This window comes from Schistosoma haematobium, chromosome ZW, assembly GCF_000699445.3.
Source record: "Schistosoma haematobium chromosome ZW, whole genome shotgun sequence".
Classification (NCBI taxonomy): domain Eukaryota; kingdom Metazoa; phylum Platyhelminthes; class Trematoda; order Strigeidida; family Schistosomatidae; genus Schistosoma; species Schistosoma haematobium.
The window spans coordinates 3,304,704-3,332,292 of record NC_067195.1 but is presented as its reverse complement, the minus strand read 5'-3'; the positions used below and the strand labels follow the sequence as shown (position 1 = coordinate 3,332,292).

The window sequence follows — 27,589 nt, the reverse complement described above, 5'->3', positions numbered from 1 at the left end:
TCTGAACTACAGTTATATTTTAGACTTCCTAAAAGCGTCTTAAGATTTCAAGCTCCACTGGTAACCAACTTGTCTCCAAGGAGAGCAGTTCTCTGATCAAAGCCTTCCATTCCGAAATCGTCTACTTTCCAAGCAGTGGAGAATTCCGGTTGACCCTAGGACACATAATTATGTATTCTGAAAACTTACTGGCCACATTTGCCTTCTATAAGCTTTAGATTTTACTGCCTTGGCGCACGTTTCCCAGTTCTGAGCAATGATTAATGTTAAATACGTAACATACATCACAGTATTTGATACGATACCATGCGAACCAGAACAATATTAATGTACATGTAACCTTCGGTATAGCAGCACGAAAGTACCAACTTCTATGATCTCCCTTAACGTGAAATAAAATTGGATGCAAACTTACGATTATGGGTCTAACTAGATTTGTAAGTGCATCAAAAGGCATTCTATATATTCTTCGGAATATATTGACACGCGTCCACTCGGGAACATTTACTGGTTCCCTTTCTGACAATAACTGATCTTTAAGATACTGTCTTCTAGCAGCGCGGTCTTCATCTGTGAAAGGTAGTGCCAAACGATGGCGTTGATGTTTAAATGGCTCAATATCTATCGGAAGGAATTTGCTCCCTCTCTTAAGATCATATTGTTTTAGTAAAAGTTCTTTATATATCTTTTTCTGGATCTCTAGAACTTCTGGGTCGATCTTAAGATTAGTTTCTGGGGAACTAGATGTCATAATCCCCACTAAGAAGTGTACCGTTAATAGTCCTGAGACTCCGTAACGTAGTAACTTATGTTAGGCGCTGTACAATAGGCAATCATCACTAACTTTAAACTTTGATGATTTGCTGAGCCTTATTAGGTAGCCCTATGAATTTCTTTTATCGATCTGCCATGAATTTTTCCAGAGTGAAAGCATCTGCATATCGTGTTGATGCGGATTATTCCAAAGTATGAACCAGAGGTACTCTCCTGCATAGCTCTGCAAGTTTTTGACCTATGTGTAAATGTCACAGTTTCTAGTTGTTCAGTATTTATTCATGGAACAATATCCAGTCCGCTTCAATAAATGTTCCGGAATTCCGATGAGCTAGAGTTTAATGAGTGACAAATTTTGAGATATACTCTGGTCCAGCAGGGTGCTGGCATTTGTGTTGTTCCGCCACAGGATTGAACTGTACTTTTCAGATTGTAGCGTCAAAGCCTATATGGTGTCTGGTTCTCCTGCGAAGCGGGATTGAGCTGTACTGTTTGGGTTGTCGTGTGGAGTCTGGATTGTGTCTAGTTCTGAAAACCAATGTAAAATTACCCTGACCGACAAAGTTATACTGTTTAACTGTGAATTTGGCACTGAACATACACTCGCTACATATAAAAGGTGCTGCAGGCTATTATCATGTTGGCCGTGCAAATCATGTTGTTTTACAAAGTCTGATGGTTCTAAAGACGATTGAGCTGCTGAACATAGCCAGAAAATTGCCCTCAGATAAACACGCAACAGTAAATGAGTAGAATTTTTCTGTCGAGAAAGTAGAGAACTTTATCATAAGTCGAGCTCTGGATTTCAATGAAACCATAAAGGTGGACTCCATCGGGGAAACAGATAACATGCATACGGATATAGATATTGTCACAAAGAAAAAATCGCTTGAGGAGAAGAAACTACTTGTAGACTGTACTAAGGTATGTGAATCTAAGGTTTCAGTTCGGGATTCATATATTAACGCAAAACGAACTATGGGTAAGCCAAGTCTGATTGGTGTAGATGATGTGACCAAGAGATAAAATAAGGTAAATGGGTGGATCGCAGTCACACCCAGGTAAAGTGAAGTAAGAAGACAGAATATAACCTCAGTGTTGGACATTAAATTGGGATCAGATTGCAGGGAACAAACGATATCAGGAACTAATATTCCACAGCGCGTTAAGAAGGACCCCAATGAGAGGTTAGTCACTTTTCATAAGGTGAGAGAATCTTCTGAAAAGGAACGGAAGACCAAATTTGAGCACGACCTTAGTCATATCAAGTCCTCAATAAGCAAGCTACTCCCAGAAACACTTTATGGGTTAGTATTTGTAAGCTTTATAGAATAGGAAAAATGTGGTATCTGAAAATACTCGAATAAGCCGCTTCTTGAAAGTAACCTCGGCTATGGTTTATGAAGGAAGCGCGATACTGAGAAAGTCACGTAAATTGATTGGATCCGGAATATATGTCCGTGAGGATCTAAGCCTGGTTGGCCGTATTAAGCGACGAGCTGTGGAAGTAGAAATAAATGAGCACCGCTGAAACGGTGAAAAAACCTTATGTTTAAGGGTTTTTAAATTGTAAACGTTCAGAGCAAGACGAACCTCAAAGCACTATGAGTGGTAAGGGAAAGTTCTCCGTAGATTCAAGGTCGTGCTACACAAACGCCTGCAGCCTCCTAAATAAAATAGCGGAGCTGAAGACTATGGTGTGCATAGAAAAACCGGATGTTGTCGCCAACTCAGAAACATGGTTAACGTGAGAATTATTCGATAATGAGAATCAGTTGATTTATTTTTTATCCAGTAGAGCTGATATATTAAACCGTATGGAAGGCGGGGTTTTCCTGTACACGCAAAGTTCCTTAACCATAGAAGCAGTTGATACAATGGCCTATGACTCAGGGGAATGTGAACTGGCGCGTTGCTAGCTGAAATGTAGACGACAATATATTGAATTGATTGTAGTATATCACAGTCCAGAATGTGTAGTCGATGACTTCTTCCTGAGCTGACATAAGTCCTGTTGTAATACGAGTAATTGCCTTAAAGTATGGGACTTAATGCATCATATATAAACTTGGTATACTTGGAAGTAGGGTCATCGATAATACCTTTCGATTGCAAACTGTTAGAAACCTCAATTGAAATATCCTGATTCCAATACATTAGAGTTCCCACCAGATATGACTGACGTAGCCTCGCTTCCCTATTGGACTGCGTCTTCAAACACAGTGATCACGTCGGTCAAATGACATTTCTTTTATATCTATGGAGAAGCGATCATGCAATCTTCTTATTCAAGGTTATGTCTGGGATGGCCTGTCAAACAGTTGCGCAGCCCGCATTAACATTTGGAAGGCAGACATGGAGGCGAACAACTCTGCAGCATCGGTTGAAAACTGTGACTCGTTCCAGGCAGTTATACAATCGGATGATTCAACCATATATACCCTGGACAATACCAAAAACGAAGCACGGTCATTCCTGGATAGGTCAGGATATTCGACGTTTACTAAGACAAAAGAAGAAATGTTGTAATGTTGCCATCAGTATTGGAACGGCAGGTACGATGGAACGTTACAGGGTGGTAAGAAACAATGGTATAATTAAAATCCGGGGAGATCAGAGTAAATATGAAATGCAGTTAGCACAACCTGCACTCAAGCAGCCTAAGAGAATATTCTCGTACATAAATTACCGAACAATGATTCGTCAGTGGATTCCTAACCCACCTAAAGAAGGGAGTAGGTCTGAAATGATAGAGGAAGATCAGGAAAAAGCAGAAGCTATGACAAACTACTTTTGGTTAGTTTTCACTCAGTAAGCTATTCTAGACGAAGAACTAGACCCAACTACAGAGACAACAAATCGCCGGCCTACCGTGGACTTTGATCGAGACGATGTACTTAAGGCTATTTGCACCTTGGGCATGTAAAGGTCAACAAAACTGGGTAAACTACACCCCAAAACCCTGAGACATATTGCACATCTCGCAGCTTTATTGATTGTGATGTTCAATATGTCACTTGACCAAGGTGTGTAACCTATGGACTGGAAGGACGCAGTCGTCACTCCCATACATAAAACAGTATCAAGACAACTTCCATCGAACTACAGACCTTTAAGCCTCACCGGTGTTGTAGTTAAAATATTAAGAAGTTGAAAGCGCCATAATGACTTTTATGGAAACCAACAACTTGTTAAATAGAAAAAAACTGTTCCAGAAGGGCCCTATCATGCACTTTAAACCTCTCTATGGCAATGGGACAGCGAACAAAAGCGACAGACAACGGAAACTAAGTGGATGTTGTCTACATAGATTTCAGCAAAGCATTTGACAATGTGCCTACAAATATACTGCTATTAAAGTCAGGAAATTTTACGATTGTCGCACCTCTCTTAAAATGGCCCAAGGATTCCTAAAGAGAAAGTAAGAATAAATTTCAAGTGATCCATCTGGAGTACATCAAGGTTCTGTCCTACGTCCTTTAATTTTTATACATTCAAGTATTGTACAGTCCCTAGTGTTATTATACACTGACGATGAAAAAGTCTGGCGGGTAATAACTGGAGGCGCTGATGCATGTGCTCTTCAAGCAGACTTAAATAATATGATTAATTGGTCTACAGAGTGGCTGATGCATATTAACGCGGCAAAGTGTGTCTGCATGCACATTGGAGACACAATGGTTAGTAGGTACAGCATAGGGGAAGTGCCAGTACCCATGATCCGGCCTCATAAGGATCTAGGGATGACAGTGAGTCATAATCTTAAGACGACGGTCCATTGCCGTGAGGTCTCAGCTAAAAGGTTAAGAACCATCCGAGCTTTTATACGGACATCCACTTAGTTAGATACTCCCATGTTCACCACAGTATACAAAACCTTAGTGAGAATTAAGATTGAGAATTGTGTTCAGGCTGCAAGCCCCTGATTAAAAGGTGAATCGGATATCCTGGAAAAAACATAGAGGGCAGCTATCTGTGCAATTCCAGAACACCGGGATTTACCAAACGAAGAGCAGCTTGAAAAGCTAGAACTCATTACTCTGGTCTATCGCAGACTAAAGGGAGATCTAGTTTTGATGTACAGAATACTGAGAAATGATTTCGGACCCAACTTATTCTCTCTTTTTCGTCTCACTAGGTGGGGACATCTCAGAGGACACAGCAGGCGAGTGGAAAAGTCGAGAACGAATAAAATACCCTTGGCATACATGTTTTCACACCGATTCATCAATTCTCGGAACCTGTTTCCTGAATCAGTGTTGTGCGCACCTTCAATTGACTCATTCAAAGAATATCGGACACTCACAGAAGCACACTAGAGAAGGAATAACATATGCCGTAGGTCTTTTGTCACTACTACACAAATCTTTACTGATATCAATGTACTACATGATTGCCGGTTGCTTCTAGACACAGATGTGGAAAACCTTAGAAAATCTTACAAATATTAAGTTTACAGCCTTCTTCTTGTGAAGCCATGTTGCAAGACGTCAACTGGACCTTCTCTTAGTATATGTCCGGATAACAACCTTTTTTCAATTTCTTCAATATCTGTAAGACGACTGTGATGACATTAGTCTGCCTGTAGTTCTTGGCCCTGAATTTTGTTGAGGGTTGACACATTTTACCTTCCATGCTTGAATGTATGTGTCAGCTACTAAATATAGTGTACACATTTAGGGAAAATAGCATCTGTAAATCTGGTCCTGCCATTTCGTAGAAATTCAGTCAGATTTCATCTGCTTCCCAGAACGCGCTCGATTTGCATAAGGGTTTTAATGGGAGCAATGAAATCGGTGAGGGAAAATCCAGTGTTGATGAGGTTATTCTCTTTGATACGAATATCTGATGCACGAGAGATTCCTTTAGTAGTTTACAGATGACATTATGGTCATCATATGTTAATCTATCATGCTATGCAGGATAAATTTAATAATCTACACTCTATTTACGTATTTCTTGATGGGAAGTAGAAGTGAGTAATGGACATACTTGAAGATGGCACAGGTATTCACTGTTTGACAACGCTTTTACCAGCAACACCTAATATAATTCGTACCCACCAAGAGAAATCAAAAGACAGAGCCGAGGAGATCGGAAGAGTGTATTTGGCGATAACCAATATATCGGAATTGCCTGATCTAATCTGGCTAGCGATTGCGGATGCATGACCAACTGCCTTCAACTAGATGAGTCCACTAAAACTAATCTGGTCAGCTTCCAACGTCAAAACTTACAGAGCTATTTTATTTTGGGGATTTATTTACCGCTACATACTGATGGTTGCTCATATCTTTCATACCGACTTCTCACATGCACAAGTAAACGTCAGTTTGATGCATGACAATACCGTCCATTAATTCCAAACACGTTTATGTTTTCGTAGCTTTGCCTTGGTTTTCGCTGATACAAGGAGTTATTTTCCTAAAAATAGTTCTTGTGAGGGGAAACGTGTCCACTAAATATTTATTTGTAATAGTGAACGTACTTTGTTTCCGTTTGTCACTAATTAAAAATTTGCTCCAATCAGAGTGCTCTGTTAGGATTTGACATTTTTTCCTCCCAGCAGATACAGCCTCTACATTGAAAAATCTGTTTTCGTTTCGGATAGATTACATTTCGCAAGATATGGTAAAGTCTTATGATCATTGTCACGCAACATTTTACCGACCACAATGTATGTCAGAGCAACGTCGTGACAGAACATGAAGTTCGGAATAGTGTGAATATTTGGCAAGTGCATTCTTTTCTGCCAGCCATGCATGTCTAAGCATATAAACCTTTTTTAAAGGGTATTACTCCAATATCCTTCTAATAATGTTTAGCAAGTTGAAATCATTGCAGACAAATCTAAATTTGAACGAGAGGATGCGACCATGGCAAAGGACTCATTCATAGTGTTTCTAATTGAATCAGGATTGTTTATGCCACTATAGGTAGTGAGTTATAATCACGCATATGTGCACTATGTATCAACTCGAGTTATTAGCAGACGAAAGGAGTACTCTATATATGACTGTTCTCGTTTTTCTAGACGTGTATCCAACCACCACTCCAAACTTTAGGCTGGGATGGAAATAAACTTAGCATGTACAACGTAAAAATAATTAAAAGGTGCTGTCACAGAAAAACAAACTTCACTATCACCATTTTGTCATTACGTCACAACTACTCCCGCAATTTACCCGTCAATCCAAGCTACAGTAGAATTGAATATCTCTGGCTAGTGTCTACATTATGAAAGATGAGTACGCTCTCACACGGAAGAACCGTTTATCTGGAAGACATCTAGTGAACGATTTCGAGAGCAGTCAGCCACATATACAACTTTCAGCGTCTCATCTTGGTAACCCTAACAGTTTTACACTGGCAGTTGAGAAGCGAATGTCAGCCTAGAAATACTTGGGGGCGCTAGATAAGATGACATGTCATCAACTACTTTAGTGTATCCAATTGCCGAACACGTAACGATGGCAACAAACCTAATGACTTATAAACTAATGTGGTAAGATTTAAAAGCTATGTATATATCCCATACAGACGAAATTTAACGCAACTCCAAGGTAATATCAAATTTCATTTTATAAAGTTAGTGAAAATAAATTAGGCCTATATAACACAACAAATATCATTTTTTCTTCGCTTGAAGACCGGCACCAGCATTGAATTTAAACAATATAATATCCCCATCTTCAACAATATATTCCCGTCCTTTCTGTTTGTATTTGCCAGCAGCCTAATAAAACAATAGAGTAGAGAACAGATTGACCAAATAGGCAAAACTGAACAACAATAATGAAACGGTCTAATATATAACGAAAATTAAAGTCTGTATGGCGTTTAGCAAAGTATCATATACACTTCTGTTTTATATATATACTGACGAAAATTTACCATTCCAGTAAATAATAAGATGTATGGATGATTGTTAATTGATTTTACTACTTGGATTTCATTCAGTAGGTCACAAGTCCAATTCTCTATCCACCTATGGAAAATCAGATCAATATCTAGAATACAATTTGAATCAGAACAATTAATCTTATCTCGTGTATTCTTTTCTGTTACACCACTTGATAATGGCAGTATATATTCTTTTTGTATAAAACCGCATAATTTTAGCAACTAGATGAAAGTAGTTGTTTTCACTTTGATTAGTTTGGTCGAATAATGTAACTCAACCCATATTGATTAACCAAAAAAGCATACACCATGTTCGTTAGACGGAAAATTCAATCATACAAAACCTATAAATACTTGGCCCCCAAATGCCCTAAATATGGCCGAGTCCGCTCTCCCTCACGAAATGCTCTCACATGGTCACGCCTATATAGCCTCTGCCAGGGAAGTTCTACTCACTGCCTTCTCACACCAGGGGTCTTCTTTATGAAAATGAGAGAGCGAAAAGCGAATGTCCGGCGTTTTATTCGGATCCAAAACCAATGGTGCACATGGGCTTCAGTATCCTGAAGGAACAAATGGCGCATGAACTAATTGTTGGTCACCGGCTTCCATAGGAGTGCATCTCCTTACGATGCTCCACTGCCTTGTGGATCGGACCTTCAGGTCGAAGGCTCGAGTTGTGCCCTAAGGAAACCACCTGCTTCGGTATGGGCACCCGGGCGGTATCACAGCCCTCACACATATCAAATGAGATTTATGCGGTGCATATATATTTGATGCCTCCTTGTACCAATATCCATGTGTTAAAATAAATAAATAATTGAAAAAAAAACACTATGTATAGTTACTTTGACAGCAGCTTCAGAACCTTCTGCTTTGAAATCTTCATATGACATAACTTCAGCCATGATAAAACCTTTTTCCATATCTGTATGTATTCGACCAGCAGCTTGAGGAGCTTTTGAACCTTTCTAGAACAGTAAAATATAAAGACAATTATTTAGTTGATTTAACTTATTGTTAACAATAAGGTGAACAGAAACGAATACATTTTCGGCTTAACAAAACAAAATCATTCAAAGCTTTATAATAAGGAAATAATAAGTTAAGGTTACACTTTGACACACTAAGGTTTGTTTAGAATACAAATGAATAGAGAACCCAAATAATCTAATTTATAAGAGTTTTTCTAATCATTGCCTTGACTAAGTTTTGGATCAAGGCAGATATATCCAAGTAGGTTGGTTTCAAGTAATACTCTAAATGTAAAAACTACTGATACCACCCGAACGTACAACTTAGTGACTGAAAATTAAATACCATAACCATTGAGAAACACCACGTAGTAGAATGATCGATGACTTGTTGTTTACTATTTATTAACAGTAGAATTCAATCGATCAACTTGTAAGCTAGTTATTCAATATAATGACTGTATTGCAATTTGATTAACATTAAGAATAAAACGAACATTATATTTGTTAGTACTACTCAGTGATCAGCGGGTGTAAATATTTCAATCCTACAGGTTACGGGTTATGTCTGAGATCGTATTACTGGATGACGAAAGAAGTAACAATTCATTTGAAATTGTAGATATGCTTTGTTGATGTATGTCAATCAAGACGATACAATAGTTTCAAATTTTACATTGACAGCTTTCAAACTGTTCCACAACGTACTATACAACAATGATTACTGAATTGCTGTATTAAACACATACTATCAACTGCAAAACTGATTTTTTTCCCCGGTAAAATTCTTCTATAACAAACCTGTATAGTCCACGCTTTAACTTCATCTTTACCACATGTGAAGAAATATTGTAATTGTAATGTTTGATAACCGATACGAATAATTTTTGGCAACATGGTAGTGAATTCATTTTCTTTCATATAAGCCCCAGCTTCTTCTGGTGACATTTCACTGAGTTTTTGTTCAAGATCAGCAGAGAAAGGAATAATCGCTGCACCGGAATCATGTTCATCAACCCATTCCTTGATTTTTGGTAGCCTGTTGAAAAGAAAAAAGTCAGAATAATAGACAGGATACTATATCAATCATAAAATTAATAATACTTTCACGGGAAATCACTAGTTTATACTTTGCGTTAAAGAGGAGCATAAAGTCAATATGTCAGTCAACACAGATTAAAAAACACTACAAAAAGGATAACAGTTCAGTTTGTTAAAAGAATCACCGATCAATAATAACCAGTAAATAATACGGTCAGCTAGTAACTGTATTATTAATTTCATACCCGGATATCAAGAGACAGAATAACCCCCACATTTGTATTTGTTACTTTATCATAGTAAACATGTTAGTCTTTTGTGATTAACCAGTTCAGCTATTTGACTTATATACTTTTTTCGTGAGACCCTACTCTGATGGACAGGTTGGTTGTAGAGCTGTACGACTAAAGACATACAACTAGAATAAAGTGCAATGTTCTCTACAAATAAACAACATCGCCAGTGACGCTATCATTCCAAAAAGGAAACAGAAAATGATCATATTTAAACTTGGCCCAAGGATTTCCAATGGGAGGGGTTCAGGTTTGAAAAGTATAAGGATAACGCGACCAAAATTGCCACCTATTATTTGTCATAGTATTCCCTTTGTATCTGTCGTCACACTTCCAAGTTGGCAAAACTTTTAATATTAATATGGTGTTAAGACCTGGCGAAAACGACTATGGGGTTTTCGGCTGGTGGACAGTAAATTTTATTTACGAGCAACGGACGAGAACGCAAGTAAACTCAGATAGACCGAATGTCTGATACATGACATTTCAATGTGATTATTAACTTTTAAGAGAGCGTTATATTAGAAACAGAAGTCAAAAATGTAAAAGAAACAACTTTGTTTATAAAGTAACATACAATAACCTTGAGGCACATAAAGTTAGCAAAGTAAAAGCGATTGCGACAACACTATGAATTACGAAAATGTCACCGAAGTTATTATTTTAAGAGAGAACTGAGAGTTAATAATCAAAACTAAACAACTTGAGCTATACTATACATACGGTCATGTATTTGAGCCCACTGTTATGTCCCGATAAGTATAATGGTGACTTTTGGGATTCATTTATTAACAAGTACTATACATATATTTTTATCGTATAATTGTTAATTAACTAAGCTATTCATATTCATGTCCCTCTTATTATAAGCTTTATTCTGACCTATGAACTATTATTATACGATTTACCATTCTTGAATTATGTCCTGACTATTAATTACTACCTCCCACATTCACAGCCACATTTGGCTAAATCTTGTACACATGTTGTTTCCTATTTTATGGTCGGTGTGGTCTGTTTGGTTGGTATATGTACTCAGTATGTTTGAAATAAATGATTCATATCGCAGAAGCTGAGATTGGTGTTCTGGTCTTAACAGGTTGGGCTTGGCAGTAATCAGGACCGATAAGTAGTCTAGACTACTCGTACAGGTTTTACGCGTCTTTGGTCCGATCGATAATTCACTGCTCTCTAATTGGCAGTACCATTACGTATACATTAACAGGGCACACATGGCACAAGTTACAACACCTACACAGAACAAATATTCTTTAAATATGTATAGTAAGAAGTGTTTTCTATCTGTATACAGCTTAAAAGCAATCCACTAACTGTAGACGAATACCAATTTGAATTATTTTTAGGAAATATAAAGTTTAAAGATGTAAATAATATCTGGCAAAGATAAAAATATATTTGATGTGGGTACATATATATGTGTATAAAGCGATAGCCTGTTGATCAATGAACACAAATATCAACCCATACGTTTTGGGTTCGAACCCCTCGCCATTACCTTGATTTGGATAGGCAAGTGATAACATTAGCTATTTTATGTATAAAGAAGTAATTTCCAAAGTAGGATACATAAATCTATTATTAGTAAGTAAATTCAAATAAATTTTATCAGGTATAATAATGGTAGCCAATTATCTGCTAGGATCGCCGGGTACGTAATAGTGAGATTAGACACCAGGGTATTAAGGAATGATGGTAAATCAGTTGATGAGGTTATGAATCTTCATCGACTGAGATGGTTGGACCACGTATTACGTATGCACGAACACCGATTACCACGGCGTGCAATGCTGACTAGTGTTAGGGATGGTTGAAAGAAAGTTAGGGGTGGTCAAACCAAAATGTGGCATCAGTCCACAAAGTCACTGACTTCTAGTCTGAGCCATGTTGGTAGATGCAGACTACTTGGTTGGGGTCCGCGTGACTGTCGTAACCAATGGTTGGAGAGTCTTGGTGACATGGTTCAGAATCGATCACAATGGTGTCGGTGTATACACTCTCTGTCCTCCCTTAAACTAAGAGATTAAAATCGCTTCATATCTTTCATTCTACGAACTAATTCTTTCTTCCTGTATTGTATCCTTATTTGCAATCTTTCTTTTATATATTACCACCATTGAGTTAACTGCTTCTATGAATTCGGTGTTCATCTTGTTGTGCTAATGAGGTAATGGCAACTTGGACTGATGTACATATGTGTCTGATCCCAACCATAAAATACAAGTTGAATGCTATCCACTTTTATAATTATCTAAGTCTAATGTATGTGAGTGTTGGTGAGAAGCCATGAAATACATGTGAATAAGTCGACTGATTTTGCTGTAGAAAATACACTTTTATTCTCTTTATAAAAGTTCAACTCATAAAACACAGATCATTTGAATATAATGTTATTATTACCAAGGTAGAATACTGACCATTGCATTCTTTAATCAAGCTCAAACGGTTGGTTTATTATTAACAATTACTCAGCAGTTAGCAAACGAATCGAGATGCTTGATTCTTATTGTGAAATGTGTTATGTTCTTGTGCTAAACAATATCGTGAAATATGATTTGCCAATTTAGATACACTGACTTATAACAAGCAAACTAATGACGCATAAACCTGTATGAGTAGTCTAGAGTTTCGATTGGTCTTCTTTCCACCTAGCCCTGCCTGTTAAATCCAGAATGCTAATATCAGACTCCGCGATACGAATCATATATTTCAGATATACCGGGTTTATATACAAACAAATCCCATCATAAAGTAGAAAATAACAATTGTACAAGATCAAGCCAAAAGTGGCTGTGATTGTGAGAAACTGTTACTAATAAATTGGGAATATCTCCAGAATAGGCTCTTGGAATATACTATATAAATAGAAAAGTATTTAATACCAACTAACCATTTACTTTTCTTCTTTAAAAATGCCTTCTCTGACATATTAACCAAATAAATCACTGGTTTCGATGTGATAAATAAGTGCTCATTAAGAATCTCCACCTAGATGAGGGAAAAATCAGAAACATGGTGACAAAATAGTCGAAAGGTTGATTATTGTCCGAACTATTTAAAGAAATTTTACAATTTGTTGAACATTCTGCTCAAATACCATTGGGTGGTGGGTAATGCCTAATGTCATATGATCTAGAAGAGAGAGATTGATTATGAATACAGTGGTCTTAAGTGCTGTTAGAGGTATGAGGGCGGTTGTCACTTCCCGGTTGCCCACATCGTGGAAGGGTTCTTCTAGAGGTACCTGGAAAGGAAATTGGATTAGAGGTGGTCTTAGTGACCTGAAAGCGTGACCGTAGTGCCCAATGGACAACTGCTTGAAGTCGGTCACACACGACCTTTTTATGAGTAATTTCTGTGTTAGCTCCGTACTTGTTGAGACCTTGCCGCCGGAGGCGGCATCCGTGGGATAAGGTAAGGTGTGCATTTTTAGGGTCGATATTTTCTAACCCCACCCCTCTTTGTGGAAAGGCAGCATCGCTGTCAAGCTGGTTGTCTGGAAAAAACACCTTACTGCTGTCACACCTATATACAGTCAGCAGTACGACTTCGCCTTCGGACCTTGGGTTTGTTGCTTTCAGTCTTACCGCTCTTCAACCGACCTGTCTGACATGGTAGGACCTTGAGGAACGGTTGTTCCAGCCAGTACAGCTCGGTTGCTTCATCACGATAGCCAAGCCCGACCACCACGTCAAGGTAGCAACAACGGTCATGTGATCTAATTATGCAAAGTTTCAAATAAACTCTCTCGATTAGGCTTGACAATTGAAACTACACTGTTCAACAAAAAAGTGGTGTTGCAAGTCATGTCATGTTGGTTAATCAAGTGTAATCATAGCAATAAACTCTAGAGTTTCATGTAAATTAGCACGTAAAAAAATGCTAGCCGATTAGATCTATCTAACATAACAATATATATGAGATTGTTTCCTGTTTAAATTGCAAATTGATAATGCTTTTGACCTTAAGAGTTTTACAAGTGTTTTAATTATGAAAAAAAATTACTATTTGTAATAAACCATGATTTGATAAACGGAATTTTAGATTGTTCAGTAAATAAGCCCAACGCCAATCGATAGATGAGTATCATGTACGCATTACTTTTGTTAGAAGTATATAAATTGGATTAAAGTACGTTCCGTGTACGCTGACCGCTTATTTCTTATCCAATCAGCGCTAGTGGATGCTTGGAGAAGACTTTAGAATCTTCTCATGTAAAAACTATAACTATACTAAAGTTTTTCTTACTTCCATCTACCCTCGTTATTTGGGATATAATTTCGTTCCTGTTCAACCGTGTTCTGATTTGGGGACTTGTTGAGTGAATTGGTGTCCAAGACTACTAACCAACAGGAATAGATGGGTCGTAATAAGAGAAATTATAACACCTTTAAAAGACACTGATCTCATCTCTGTTGCCACTGTTATGGATGAGGTTTTCTTCAATATGATTTAACAAAAATTTTGATTGTTGAAATTAATGAATACAATGCTAAGCGATATATGATATAGTGTGACCGAATGACGGCTACTCACGAGACTGCATTATTAGAAATCAAAGACAAGATAAGCAGCCAGATGGGTAGCTTTTACGTAATAAAATAACATATATATACGAAATTGAGAGGACGAAAAGCAAATATCCACCGCCTTAATCGGGTTGGTGGATATGGAAGATCTTAATAGGGGTTGTTGGAAAACCCTCACTCCAAACCAATGGTGCACAGCACACGGTCTTCAGGATCCTGAGGGAACAAATGGTGTATGAACCTATAGTTAGACAATGGCTACTATGAGACTGTATCTCCTGATGTTGCCCCACTACCTTGTGGGTCAGACGTTTAGGTAGAAGACTCCGGGTGTGACCCCCTAAGAAAACTATCTGCTTCGGTTTGAGTACCCGGGCAGTATCCCAGCCCTCAAATAAATCAAATGATTTATGTAGCGCATGTCTATTTGGTGCCTCCTTGTACCAGTGTTTATGTTTAAATTATATATAAGTATATCTTTCACAAAAATCAAGTATCTCGATAAATTTGTAGATAGAGATCACGATTTACAACACCCCAAATACACAAGTATCCTGCTTAACAATTAAGTTGAAGTTTTTACAACTTTGAATTTGTTGTATTAAAAAAAAATTAGACAAAAGCACAACCAAACTTACTTCAGTTGGAGTCCAATCACCGAAACGAACATTTCGTTTATCATTGACTAACATATTTTTAACTTTTGTAAGACACTCATAAGCAGGCATTTGTTTTTTATCATTGCCTCGAATAACTACTTTTTCACATTTCTCCCACTCTTTAGTAACATATTCAATATCTTTGAGACGTAATTCTTCATCAATGATATCTAAATCACGTACAGGATCAATATCACCTTCAATATGAGTGATGTCTTCATTTTCAAATAATCCTTTTTTTTTAAAGAATGCATTAAGATTTTTAAAAGCTTATGAAATGATCATTGTGTATACTAAATAATAATTAATTTTTTTCAAAATTTATTTGGACAAGTCAAATCTAACTGGGAGGTAGAATAAAAGACAAAGATCGAAAACTTACTACCAAATTACTAGAGATTGGTTCGAAATATCGTTAGCTAGTAATTCCAATCCATAAAAACAACGTGCCCCCAAATGCCCTGGTATGGCCGAGAGTGAGGTAGGCCCGCCCTCCTTCTCGAAATGCTCTCACACGGCCACGCGTATACAGCCTCTGACAGGGAAGTCCTACTCACTGCCTTCTCTCACCAGGGGTGTTGTTTACGAAAATGAGAAGACGAAAAGCGAATGTCCGGCGCTTTAACCGGATCTCAAACCAATGGTGCACATGAGCTTCAATATCCTGCGGGAACAAATGGCGTATGAACCAGTCGTTGGTCACCGGCTACCATGGGACTGCATCTCCTCATGATGCTCCATTGCCATGTGGGTCAGACCCTTAGGTCGAAGGCTCCGGGTGTGGCCTCCTCAGAAAACCACCTGTCTCGGTCTGGGCACCCTGGGAGTATGCCAACCCTCACACAAGTCGAATGATTTATGTGGCGCCTATGTATTTGGTGCCTCCTTGTACCAATGTTTATGTGTTTAAATAAATAAATAAATAATAAAATCAACGTGGGTGCATTCCTTTCAATTTCCTTGAAAGTTTAAACAAATAAATACATTACATTTATGTTCCCCTACTTATATATCATTAGTATTTATGTGTCGTTGTGATGTGATAATTGGAAAGTTTGAACTAAAGTATAGTTTTACGTTGTTATTTTGAACTATTTTTTTGGCTCGATCAATGACGTTGGGTGAGAATCATATTGAGTAACAGAAATTCTTAAACTCGTGTCTGATTAACTAACAAGTTATATATCAGGCTGAAACAAAGTCATCTAGATGACATTACACAAACGATCACAAGTATTCAACCAATAATTTCTTTGAAGTATTGTTCATACAATATAATTCCAGTTGTCAATATTAAAATCAGGCCTAAAGTATTAGGATGCCTCTAAAAAAAATATAGTAAAACGATCCTAAGTAAAAAAAGAAAGCTAAGAAATAAGTTGTAACCTTTTGAATTACAAATATTAGCATTGTAGAAGGCTGTTAACTAAGGATACAGGGTCTTTAAAATAAATGGAGTTGGCATTTGAAATTGATCAAAAGTACGATATGAGTTAAGTTACTGCAACGTAATTACATATGCTCTTGTATATCTTCTAGGAAATGGGTATATACTTATACATTATAAAATTCCACCTTTGAAAACTGTCCCTACTAAGGAACTGAAGTCAATGTGCATTTGTAAACGCTCACGACTCAAAATACGAAATGAACTTTCAAACATTTATACGTCGCGCACTTTGATTTGTAATCCTTAGCACTAACATAAACCTAGAGTCAGGAAAAAACTATGTTTTAGGATGTTACTACAAACAAATTTAGCAATGTTGACCTTATCATCCAATGATCCTAATTACTATTTACACGTATTTTTATGCAACATGTTTTCGTGATTCTGATATTCTGTTTAATATGTATAAAATGCAGTCCACTAGTTATAACCTATAAAAATTGATAAGATTATTTAGAAACCATATCTGACTTCTTATTGAAGTTACAACTACATATAGGCATACTTAGACGGTCAGATACCACTTACGTGTACTGTTTACAAGCCAGGATAACGAGAACTACTATGCTGCAGTGGTGGACTCTAACATTTGAATAAAGATCTCCATAAAATGGCTAGGAAAAATCATCAAACACTAACTAAATTTCCTGTAATTTGAAACGATATTAGTTAATCACTCCATAGGTTTAAATCATTAACAATTTAGCATTTTTATCACGACATGAGAATAAGATGTCATTAAAAAAGTGAAATCTGATAAAACCTGACAAAGTTAACCAAAAGTATAATACTTTACTTTATAAAAAAGATATACAAACCATAGATATTAGGAAATATCTAGATAAATTCTTATCGTATATTTTGAGAATAGTTTCAAAAGTAAATCAATAATCTTTTAAGTTATAATTTAAATTTACTTACTTAACATATGGAAAATTGCATCAACACTGCGGATATGCGAAAGAAATGCATTTCCCAAACCTTGTCCTTCATGTGCGCCTTTAACTAGACCAGCGATATCAACAACATTTAAGTAAGCTGGTACTCGACTAAATTATACCAAAATGAAAAATGAAAGTTATCTGATTAAAACTGGCTAAATTGAAAGGTGTTTATGAGTAGACAACTGTGTAAAGAAGACAAATATCCACTGGTGTTGATGAATGTGTGAATTAATGAAAGTGGTTTTAAGATTTAGTTTAGCAAACTATTCTAACTATAAGCTTCGATCTGTTTTATTTAACCCCATTATATTCCAATAATAATATCGTCTTATTGATGAAAACAAACCGATTGATGAGATGACTGATATCTCAAGATGTGTATGCATATACAACTACGCGCAATGGTAACTGTCGTAAAAAGTGGAAGAAAGTCAAGAACAGTTTGAGTAAGAGGTGATTGCAGTTCATGGAGTCACTAACTATGAATAGAACAATTTTTAACCGGAAACTACCTGGTTGGTCCCCGTATATTTGTGATAATTGGTTGGATAACACATTAAGCTAATGTGGTGTTGTTGTGCCGATGCGCATTTATATATCTTCTGTTAATTATAACCGCATGGTATGTAACATACCCATGTCCTTTATCATAATAGTCTACGCATTACGGTCATAAATTAAGTGAATTCGGCGCACAACAATAAGCTTTTCGACTGTAAGGTTGACATCTCGTCAATTGTGCACACATATCAATAACTCGATTTACCAGTTTTAACAAATAACTGGATATTTTATTACTTACGCCTGTTACCCCTCATAGAGGACCATAGGCCGCTCACCAGCATTCTCCACCCAACACTGTCCTGGATGGTCCTTAACAGTTGACATTCACCCTTTTGATGTCTGCTTCCAATTCCCGACATAGCACGTCCTTTAGTCTTCTTCTCTTCCTTTTGTATTTAAGATTCCAAGTTAGGGCTTGCTTCGTGATGTAGTTTGGGGATTTCTATAGTGCATGTCCTATCCACCTCCAGAGTTTTTCTCCTGATTTCCTATTCAGCTGAAAGCTGGTTTGTTCCCTCCCATAGTAGGCTGTTGTTGATGGTATCCAGCCAAAGGACATTCAGTATCTCGTAGACAATTGTTTATAAACACTTGTATCATTTTGATGGTGGTTATAGTGGTTCTCCACATTTCAGCTCTATACAGTAGAACTGTACTGACGTTCGCATTGAAGATTGTGACTTCGATGTTGGCTGATAGTTGTTATGACTTCCATATGTTCTTCAACTGTAGATATATTCTTAGCCTACATATATAAGCCAATTCTAGGCATTATTAATACTGAAATCTTTTCTTATCATGGAGTTCATGATCATATCTCTGAATTGAGTGCTAATACTCTGTATGAATTTTTGCGTTCTTTTCAGTGCAGACAAAGATGCTTGAGAATCATTGAGTAGTTCCAAATGATCCTTAAATGGGTTTTGCTCCCGAATGCCCTGGCATGGCCTAGGGTAGGGAGAGTTATATTTCCCTCTCCAAATGCTTTTGCATGGCTACGCGTATACAGCCACTACCAGGGAAGTCCTACTCACTATTGTTTACGAAATTAAGAGGACGAAAAGCGAATATCCACCGCCTTAATCGGGTTGGTGGATATGGAAGATCTTAATAGGGGTTGTTGGAAAACCCTCACTCCAAACCAATGGTGTACAGCACATGGTCTCCAGGATCCTGAGGGGACAAATGGTGTGTGAACCTATCGTTAGTCAATGGCTACCATGAGACTGTATCTCCTGATGTTGCCCCACTACCTTGTGGGTCGGACGTTTAGGTCGAAGGCTTCGGGTGTGGCCCCCTAAGAAAACCACCTGCTTTGGTTTAGGCACACAGGCGGTATCACAGCCCACATACAGATCAAGCGACTTGGGTGGCGCATATGTATTCGGTGCCCCTTTGTACTAACATTTGTGTTCAAATAAATAACTAATTAATTAACTGGTTTTTAATTATATATGCAGACAATATGGCATAGTTGTATTGATGAATAGGTGGTTGTTGCAAAGGGTGTGTACGAGAAAAATACTGAGAGATTACGTCCAGATCTCTTGAAATATCTTATTTTTCTTTGATAATGTTACTGAATCTTTAAATTTAGTCCCACGAAGTTGGAGTAACCTATACATTTAACTCTGATCCTAACAACAGTCCATTACTGAGTAGTCTGGGAATACAATCAGCCTTTCAAATGATTGCAACACTTTAATTTACACGAAACTTTTGGTCCAGACAAGGCTTAAATGATTGCCACTTACTAATGAGTCAAAAAGTGTGTTCCTTCGGCTTGGTTTTACTACGTAGCAGGAAATTAAAGACCAACAAATTAGTCACAAGACACTTGAAAAGCAAGCTGTGTCTTGTCGTAATTGCAGAAACCAAATAACTCAAAGAGAATATTTTAAGCGTTGACAGTGAAAAGAAGACAGGAACTAATTCGCTCCATGTATGCATCACACAGTCACACAGTGGATGTACAACAACAATAGCAAACGAGTAAAGTGACTACGTGCACTTTGAACATTTTTAAACTGGATATTGTATTTTATCATGTCAATTGTAGGACATAAGAAACTCACCTAACAGGTTGGTGATATTCACAAAGCCAATCGAATCTTTCATCTGGAACTGCAACACGACCTTAAATACTTTAATTGGCTTATTCATGTGAATAAACTTACTTTCATTAGGATTAATAGTGCAAAATGGAAAATTCTCGGCGGGGACTTGACTTTTAGTGAGAATATTGAAGAATGTAGATTTTCTAAACTACATTAGAAGAAATTTTAAAGCGACCAACCCAACGTTCGGGAGGCCAACTACACCACATTTCAGATTAGTACCGATCCTCCCAAGCAAAACAGCTTTTTTTGGCACATCGCCTTTCTTCTTAGACATTGGTACGAGGGTTAAATGAGGGCCAAAACCTTCAAGGCCGGCACGAATCACGTTCAAGTTGCCCCCCAATCTGTAGTAGAGAGAGTACAACGTCAAATGTGTTAATCCATGCGATTTATAGTGCTTAAAAGGATCTATCTCACTTTAGTCTTTATACCGTCTGAAATTATCTCCCAAGTATAGTACAGTCCTCAATGTTATTATACGCTGACGATCTAAAAATCTGGCGGGTAATAACTTGAGGCGCAGATGCATGTGCTCATCAAACAAACTTAAATAATATGATTAATTGGTCTACAGGGTGTCTGATGCATATTAACGCTGCAAAGTGTGTCTACATGCACTTTGGAGACAATGATTATTAGTTACAGCATATGGGAAGTGCCAGTTCCCATGATCCGGCCTCATAAGGATCTAGGGATGACAGTGAGTCATAATCTTAAGACGACGGTCCATTGCCGTGAGGTCTCAGCTAAAAGGTTAAGAACCATCCGAGCTTTTATACGGACATCCACTTAGTTAGATACTCCCATGTTCACCACAGTATACAAAACCTTAGTGAGAATTAAGATTGAGAATTGTGTTCAGGCTGCAAGCCCCTGATTAAAAGGTGAATCGGATATCCTGGAAAAAACATAGAGGGCAGCTATCTGTGCAATTCCAGAACACCGGGATTTACCAAACGAAGAGCAGCTTGAAAAGCTAGAACTCATTACTCTGGTCTATCGCAGACTAAAGGGAGATCTAGTTTTGATGTACAGAATACTGAGAAATGATTTCGGACCCAACTTATTCTCTCTTTTTCGTCTCACTAGGTGGGGACATCTCAGAGGACACAGCAGGCGAGTGGAAAAGTCGAGAACGAATAAAATACCCTTGGCATACATGTTTTCACACCGATTCATCAATTCTCGGAACCTGTTTCCTGAATCAGTGTTGTGCGCACCTTCAATTGACTCATTCAAAGAATATCGGACACTCACAGAAGCACACTAGAGAAGGAATAACATATGCCGTAGGTCTTTTGTCACTACTACACAAATCTGAATTGAAATGTGATCTTGGTTTTTGATTTTTATAGAAATGTCATTAATATTTGAATGGAAAATATAGTATATACCAATATCAGTGCCATCATCCAGAATAAAATATCTAGATATTCAGTCTTCCCTTTACAGATTTGATGATATGTTGAGGCCTCTCAGCTAGTCTTCTTACGACTGATAAAAAAAAGATTCATCACGTTATTCCCTCACCATGCATCTTGCTTCAGAGTATCCCCCTTGACGTTTGAAACAAGGGGTCATCATCTTATTCACATGATCCAGGTTCATTCGGATAGAATATTTCAAACATCACCCTCACAAGCTTCAAAAACCTTTCCCGAAACCATGTACATCCTTGTCTTAAAGGTCATTTCCTTCCACATAATTTAAAATAACCACCCGAATAATCTCTACCATTAGTTTGACAACTACACTAGTTAGACTAACAAGTCGATAGTTACTGACTGAGTCTCTACTCGTCGCTTTATAAACCAGGCTGATAAATGTGTATTTCTAGTCTCCTTACAAGTTAGACTGCGTCAAAGATATATCATCCAGTTTATTCAGAGGTTCAGCTTTCATGATTGTAGGATAAATATTGTCAGAACCACTGAAATCATTTGGTTTGAGATGTTGAAGTGGTAGTAAGACAACTCCCTTATCAATAACACGGAATTCGCTAACATGCTGCTATTATCACAAATAATTATCGGTCTTTCACAATCATCGGTAGAAAATAATTTCCGAAAATATTGTGGCGAAGTTCCAGCTTTTGGAACATTACATCTTGACAATGCTAATGGATTTTCTTGTACTAAAAGTGGCATGATCACATTGCTCCTCTGAGTTCGCCTCTCTGCATACGAGATCTACTTTTTCAGACTATTCTCACAACACTTGCCAATTGTTTTTACATGAAAGTCTAGTCCTACTTATCGATTCCTTGTAAACGTTCGCAGCCTTATAATGAAAGGATCGGTACTGTTCAAAATCTGTAGGTACACATGTAACAGTTTCGTTTGGTTGGTTAAGATTTCACCTCAAACAACTAAGCATATGTCAAAACAATATAGTTCAAGTATTAATTCACTTTATTTTTGTATAGGCGTTATATTTCCTATTATCTTATATTCAATGTTGAGAGGCTTTGTTTGTCTTAACAAATAATCCCACGCTCCACTGTGGGATCTATCAATAGCATGAGGGTTACCTAGGGGTATCAAACACACACTACAATGCTATTTCCTGAGTCAGAGAAGTATTTTAATATGTTTAGTCATTCATAGTGGGCAGTTACAACATCCACGTGCTACCAAGCATGGTATAAGCGGAGACGTAGCTAAGTCAAGTGTGCCTTTAAATGTGGACCTTGCTTCCTCAATCTTTTAGCTGTTTACTGACCACTTTGCTGTTACAGCACATTACTTTATAGCTATTATGTTTGCTGCTCACATACCTAGGTGAGGTCCAACCTGATCGCATACTGTCATGAGCACCAAACATAAATAATAAAACGCAGGGTCGCTGTTTGCTAACGGCGGAGGAATATTTAGATAGGGAAAACCCTCGGTCACATTGGAAGCACGTGATGATACACGTTTTATTGGTAATTCGGATTGATGTCATGAATGAGCCCGGACCCGCACATTATCAAAGGAACTGATATATTACATGTAGAGTATGGATTTGCAACAATCTGCTATCTCTCCACTTTCATACAGTGATCATGAGTAGTCTACGAAGCAACAGGACTAAACTTATCTTACGCGTGGAAATTCATCAACTATCTCCTGAAAATTATTTAGGAACAAGAGAAGTTTGTTTACCATCAGTCTTCTAGACAGTCCACTTATATTATCCTAACCACCTCAGGAACTGGAGGCTTGACCGATTGCACTAGATATTTCCCTGACGGTGTAAATAAATAGTCCCTTCAATTGCGTGTCATCGTGCCTAGCAATGTTATGTTATTTTTGGGATGTAATACAATTTTTAGAGAGGCGTGCAAAACGACAACTTTCCGATAAACAATTACGCAAAAGAGAATGGGATGTTTGCACCGAAGCGTACTCCAAATGGTTTTAAACAATGTTTCTAGGATTTCAGACGTCAACAGGCCACATAACTATGCGAATACTACGAACTCATCCAGACCAACTGACACTCAACCAACCACTAGCATTTCGAACTTAAATATCAGCCATGAACAAAGTTGTGGTAGAGTCAAATTTGACCTGGGCCTAGCTTCTCATCCATCCCAAGATTTTTTCGAAGTGCTCCACTCATCTGTTCCTCTGTTCATGCATCTTAGTGATTCTTCTTGACCAGTTTCTCTGGTCCACTATGATTCTTTGCTAGTCTCTTTGTTATATCGTATAGTTGTTTCATATTTCCTTCTTTTGCAGTTTTTCTGCTGTCATTGCCATGTCTTCCACATATTTCTGCTTGTCGGCTCTAATGCTCTACTTCACTTGTTTGTTTGTTTCTGTGTATTCATCTTATGCCTTGACTTTTTCTGCTCTTGTTCGGCGTTGTTAATTACTGTCTTCTTGTTCTTCCTTTCCTGAATCTTATCCAGGATTTCCATTTAGATCTGTTCCTCATGATGACACTGTTTGTGGCCCAGCACCTCCTTACACTTTGAAGTTGGTGCTTCCTCGATACCGTTCCATTCGTCTTCCATAGTAGGTTGTTCTTCATTCAGTAGATTTAGTAGGGCATGGTAGCTATTGTTGAGAGTTATCTTGAATTCGTTGTGTTTATGTATTTAAAAAGACTATATTAAACCTCTGTAATGCTGTTTTTCCGAATTTCCGTTATCTCTTTAGTTTCAGTTTCGTCTTGACCACAACCAATCGGTGGATCTGAAGCTATGTCGGCTCCTCATCTGGTTCTCACGTCTTCCATTATCCTTCTGAATTTTTTACTGATGCAAATATAACCGATGTTGTTCTGTGTGGTGTGTTCTGGTCAGACCATTGTAGCTTGTGCATGCGTCCGTGTGGGAATATTATTCCAACTACAAAAATTCTGTCGGAGGCACGTTAATTTCAAAATCTCTCTCTATTTTCGGTCTTTTCCATGTCGTCCCGTGATATTTTCATACTCGGTGTTATTCGTTCTGACCTCAGCCCTTAGTTCTCCCACCGAGATTGTCATGTTTTTCTTATCCAGAGAACAAAATCACTTCCTTTGAATCCAGTCCTCACTGTTCAGCTGTGTCTAATATGTTTAAATTATTCTTGGGACCGTCAAATTGTATCTCTTCATTTCTTTGTCTATTTAATTGGTTTCGCCGTTAACCCTCTCTGTTCGCACGTTCTAAGTATAGTCAACTGTGTACCAGTTATCAGGGTCCTAAATTTCATTCATGATCGCACAAATGATGATCCGTTAGTTGGTAGCGAAGGCTTCAGACATTTAGGATTCAATCCTATGATTAACCACATTATACTCAGACAGTTTGAGAGGTATAAAGACGAAATTGATCCTGTTAATCTTAGTTTACTTTGTGACTTGTTTAAAGTATCTGGATGTGTACCCAGAATCTTGTGGTGTCACACTGTCAAAGTATAAACCGATGAGCAATATAAGGCAGATCAATGAGCTTCATGCATTTGAATGTAAATGGATTTGAGATTCAGACTACCTACCAAGCAGTGCGTATCAGTAGTCTACGTACGAGGATTTTTCGGCTAAATGTCTAGAATGTAGTGGGTTATTAGTTTATATGAATTTAATGACCGTGTATTTTATGGACTATAGAATTCGAATTTTCCTTGGTTACCGTTATGATTTATGTAAGTGGCTCTGTGCTATAAAATGTTTTACCTAGTTCAGAGGAATATTAATATGTGTGAGGAAGTATGTGAATGATTTGGTTCTATTTCTCTGGAAGCGGTGATCCGAAAGGTAATCTTTTCTTACAATGCAGTTGCAAATGATTTCAAGTAGACAGCAATACAAGAGGTGGCTCGATGGTGATATGCTCTTTTCTGAGAGCAATATGTAAGTTTTCCATCTCGTGTGGAGAGTACTTCCTAGTTTGGGTAGACCAGTAACACAAGTCAGGTTCAAGACAAGAAAGGGAATCTTAGTAAGAGACATTAAAATACCATGTCTTCGTGAGGTATTAGACAGTAGGCCGTTAGTCGGATCCTCAGTCGTATTGGTATAAGTACTAGTGATCACACAGTCATGTATGGTTTCAAGTATACTGTTGTAAGTAGTGAGGCCTGTATGTCAATGAGTGTTTATTGTAACGGAAAGAACACGCTGAAAATCCTTCCACAGTGTTCCATTGGACAGTACTGTCATTTATTTGTTCATTTTCCCTGTCTTATACTTCATCCTTCATTTGGATTTCTCTTAACCTCACTTAATGTTCTTCACTCCTCCTAGTCTGAGCTTTTATGATGTGGCTTTGATAAAACACTTGTAGAATTGTGGTCTACTTCGTTATTAGTACTGTTCTAATGATAGAGCAAATCCTAAGATTGTAAATCTATCATGATGCAACCACCTAATCTATAAGGTCACGTCATTGTCTACCCTGACTCATCGTATTGTAACAATCATTAACAGATGATGAAGGACATATTAAGGCTAGAGATAGAACAAAATATTTAATGTTGATAACAATTATTTTACATAATAATGACCACGCCTGCAATGCCGAGCCATACCATCCGATCAATATGAATTAATATGAGTAAAAGCAAGTTGTACACAGTAACCACGCCTGAGAGTTTGGGCCATGCCACCCTATTGGATTCAAATAATACACTCTTCCCGACTTCTCCATCGTTGGCTTTTTCTCCGTGTTAAATGTTGGATATATATTTTCCCCGTTGTTTCATGCTCAGCTTTGAGGACTGTGTGGTTAGGGCCCAATGCCACTACATAGTCATCTTTAATATTATCAATTTCGCTTTTTGGATGTACTCGTTTTACTTGATTTTTGAACCTGTCTCTTGGTAATTTTAGCCTTCAATGTCTTCGGTTTCACATTGTTCTGGTTTGGTAGTGTGAAAATTTCTCTCCGACACCTAAAAATTGAAGGCTTGTTGTGTAGTTGTTATAATAGATATTAGATGTGGGTTGATTACTTTCAATTCACGAACGTTTGGTACATGAGCGGAAATTCGGGTCGCTAGAAAAGGGTGGATCAGTCGACCGAGCTTAATAACAGATAAGAACAGAAGTTGGGCGTAACGTTGGGTCTAATTCTCTCAACAGTCCAATGTCACCTGTTTTTTATGATAACGTCTAAACATTTACTTAATCACTATCAAACCTAAGTACTCATTGTTATTTCTCTTATATGACTTTCATTTTTTAATTTCATCTCATTTAGTTACGGAAATGAATTTGACTAGAGTTGGTTAAAGTTCCAACATCCGTGAGGTGACAACAGTGGAATGAACAAGCCGATCGAGCAGGTTATATAAATACAAGGCTTTTATTATTTTCTGCTTTTTAGGACTTGTCATTCAGAACAAAGGTAATCGCAAAAACTGAGCTTGCATTAAGGTCTTATGTAACTCTAAGGAGCATGGAACAGACAGTGTTCTTTTGATGAGGAAGACAACTTATCACCACTTCCATTTGGGATTGTGGTGGACCAAAAAGTATAATAACCAACAATTAGCAATAAAGTTATTGCGTCCAAAAGTTAATGTAACAATAACAATTTATAAATTAGTAACACAAAATAAAAGTTCAGGGACGTTACTTAAATCAGCTAGTTGTCGCGTATTCCTTTGAGTTTTTGGCACCAAAATCCAAAATTATGAATGAGCAATAACTCCGATGAGGTAAATGTGACTCCAGTAAGTTTCCGTGACTTAGGATGTAATAGATATGATACAACAGTCTAAAATGTGGATAATATTCGATTTAGAATGCAATTGGCTCAATAACGCGTGAGAATAGAACAAGAAGTGTGCGTGTGTAGTAGTGTATTTGCGAACAACAACAAGTGTGTCACGCTATGTCAGT

The 27,589-nt window shown here is 37.6% G+C and overlaps 2 protein-coding genes across 5 annotated transcripts; both read right to left on the bottom strand.

Annotated features, from left to right (window-relative positions):
- On the bottom strand, positions 1-813 carry NDUFB6_1 (NADH dehydrogenase (ubiquinone) 1 beta subcomplex, 6; the record flags this gene model as incomplete). Of its 4 annotated transcripts, XM_051210191.1 has the most annotated exons (4): positions 1-155; positions 190-249; positions 284-382; positions 416-751. In XM_051210191.1, 4 exons carry the CDS (start codon positions 749-751, stop codon positions 48-50), a joined length of 603 nt encoding a protein of 200 aa, XP_051070161.1. In that variant the 3' UTR covers positions 1-47. The 4 variants fall into 4 exon arrangements, with proteins under 4 accessions (XP_051070161.1, XP_012802360.1, XP_051070160.1 ...); XM_012946906.3 differs by having other exon boundaries at positions 284-751; XM_051210193.1 differs by lacking the exon at positions 190-249 and having other exon boundaries at positions 284-813.
- Positions 814-5,860: 5,047 nt separating this feature from the next.
- Positions 5,861-27,589, bottom strand: MS3_00002595 (uncharacterized protein). Its single transcript, XM_012941832.3, has 10 exons — positions 27,324-27,589; positions 20,446-20,613; positions 20,327-20,409; positions 20,225-20,285; positions 17,563-17,690; positions 15,171-15,424; positions 12,894-12,991; positions 9,453-9,690; positions 8,526-8,648; positions 5,861-7,510 (listed from the first exon to the last, which is right to left on the bottom strand). The coding sequence occupies exons 2-10, from the start codon at positions 20,541-20,543 to the stop codon at positions 7,403-7,405; spliced, it is 1,191 nt and encodes a 396-aa protein (XP_012797286.1). The 5' UTR covers positions 20,544-20,613; positions 27,324-27,589; the 3' UTR covers positions 5,861-7,402.

Bases quoted from the DNA above. Each gene is read 5' to 3' on its own strand.
- MS3_00002595 (XM_012941832.3), bottom strand. From the start codon at position 20,543: ATGTCTAAGAAGAAAGGCGATGTGCCAAAAAAAGCTGTTTTGCTTGGG. The intron at 20,286-20,326 runs GTAAGTTTATTC...AAAGTATTTAAG, and splicing joins CACTATTAATCCTAATGAAA to GTCGTGTTGCAGTTCCAGAT. The intron at 12,992-15,170 runs GTAAGTTTGGTT...TCCCTCATCTAG, and splicing joins GTGATTGGACTCCAACTGAA to GTGGAGATTCTTAATGAGCA.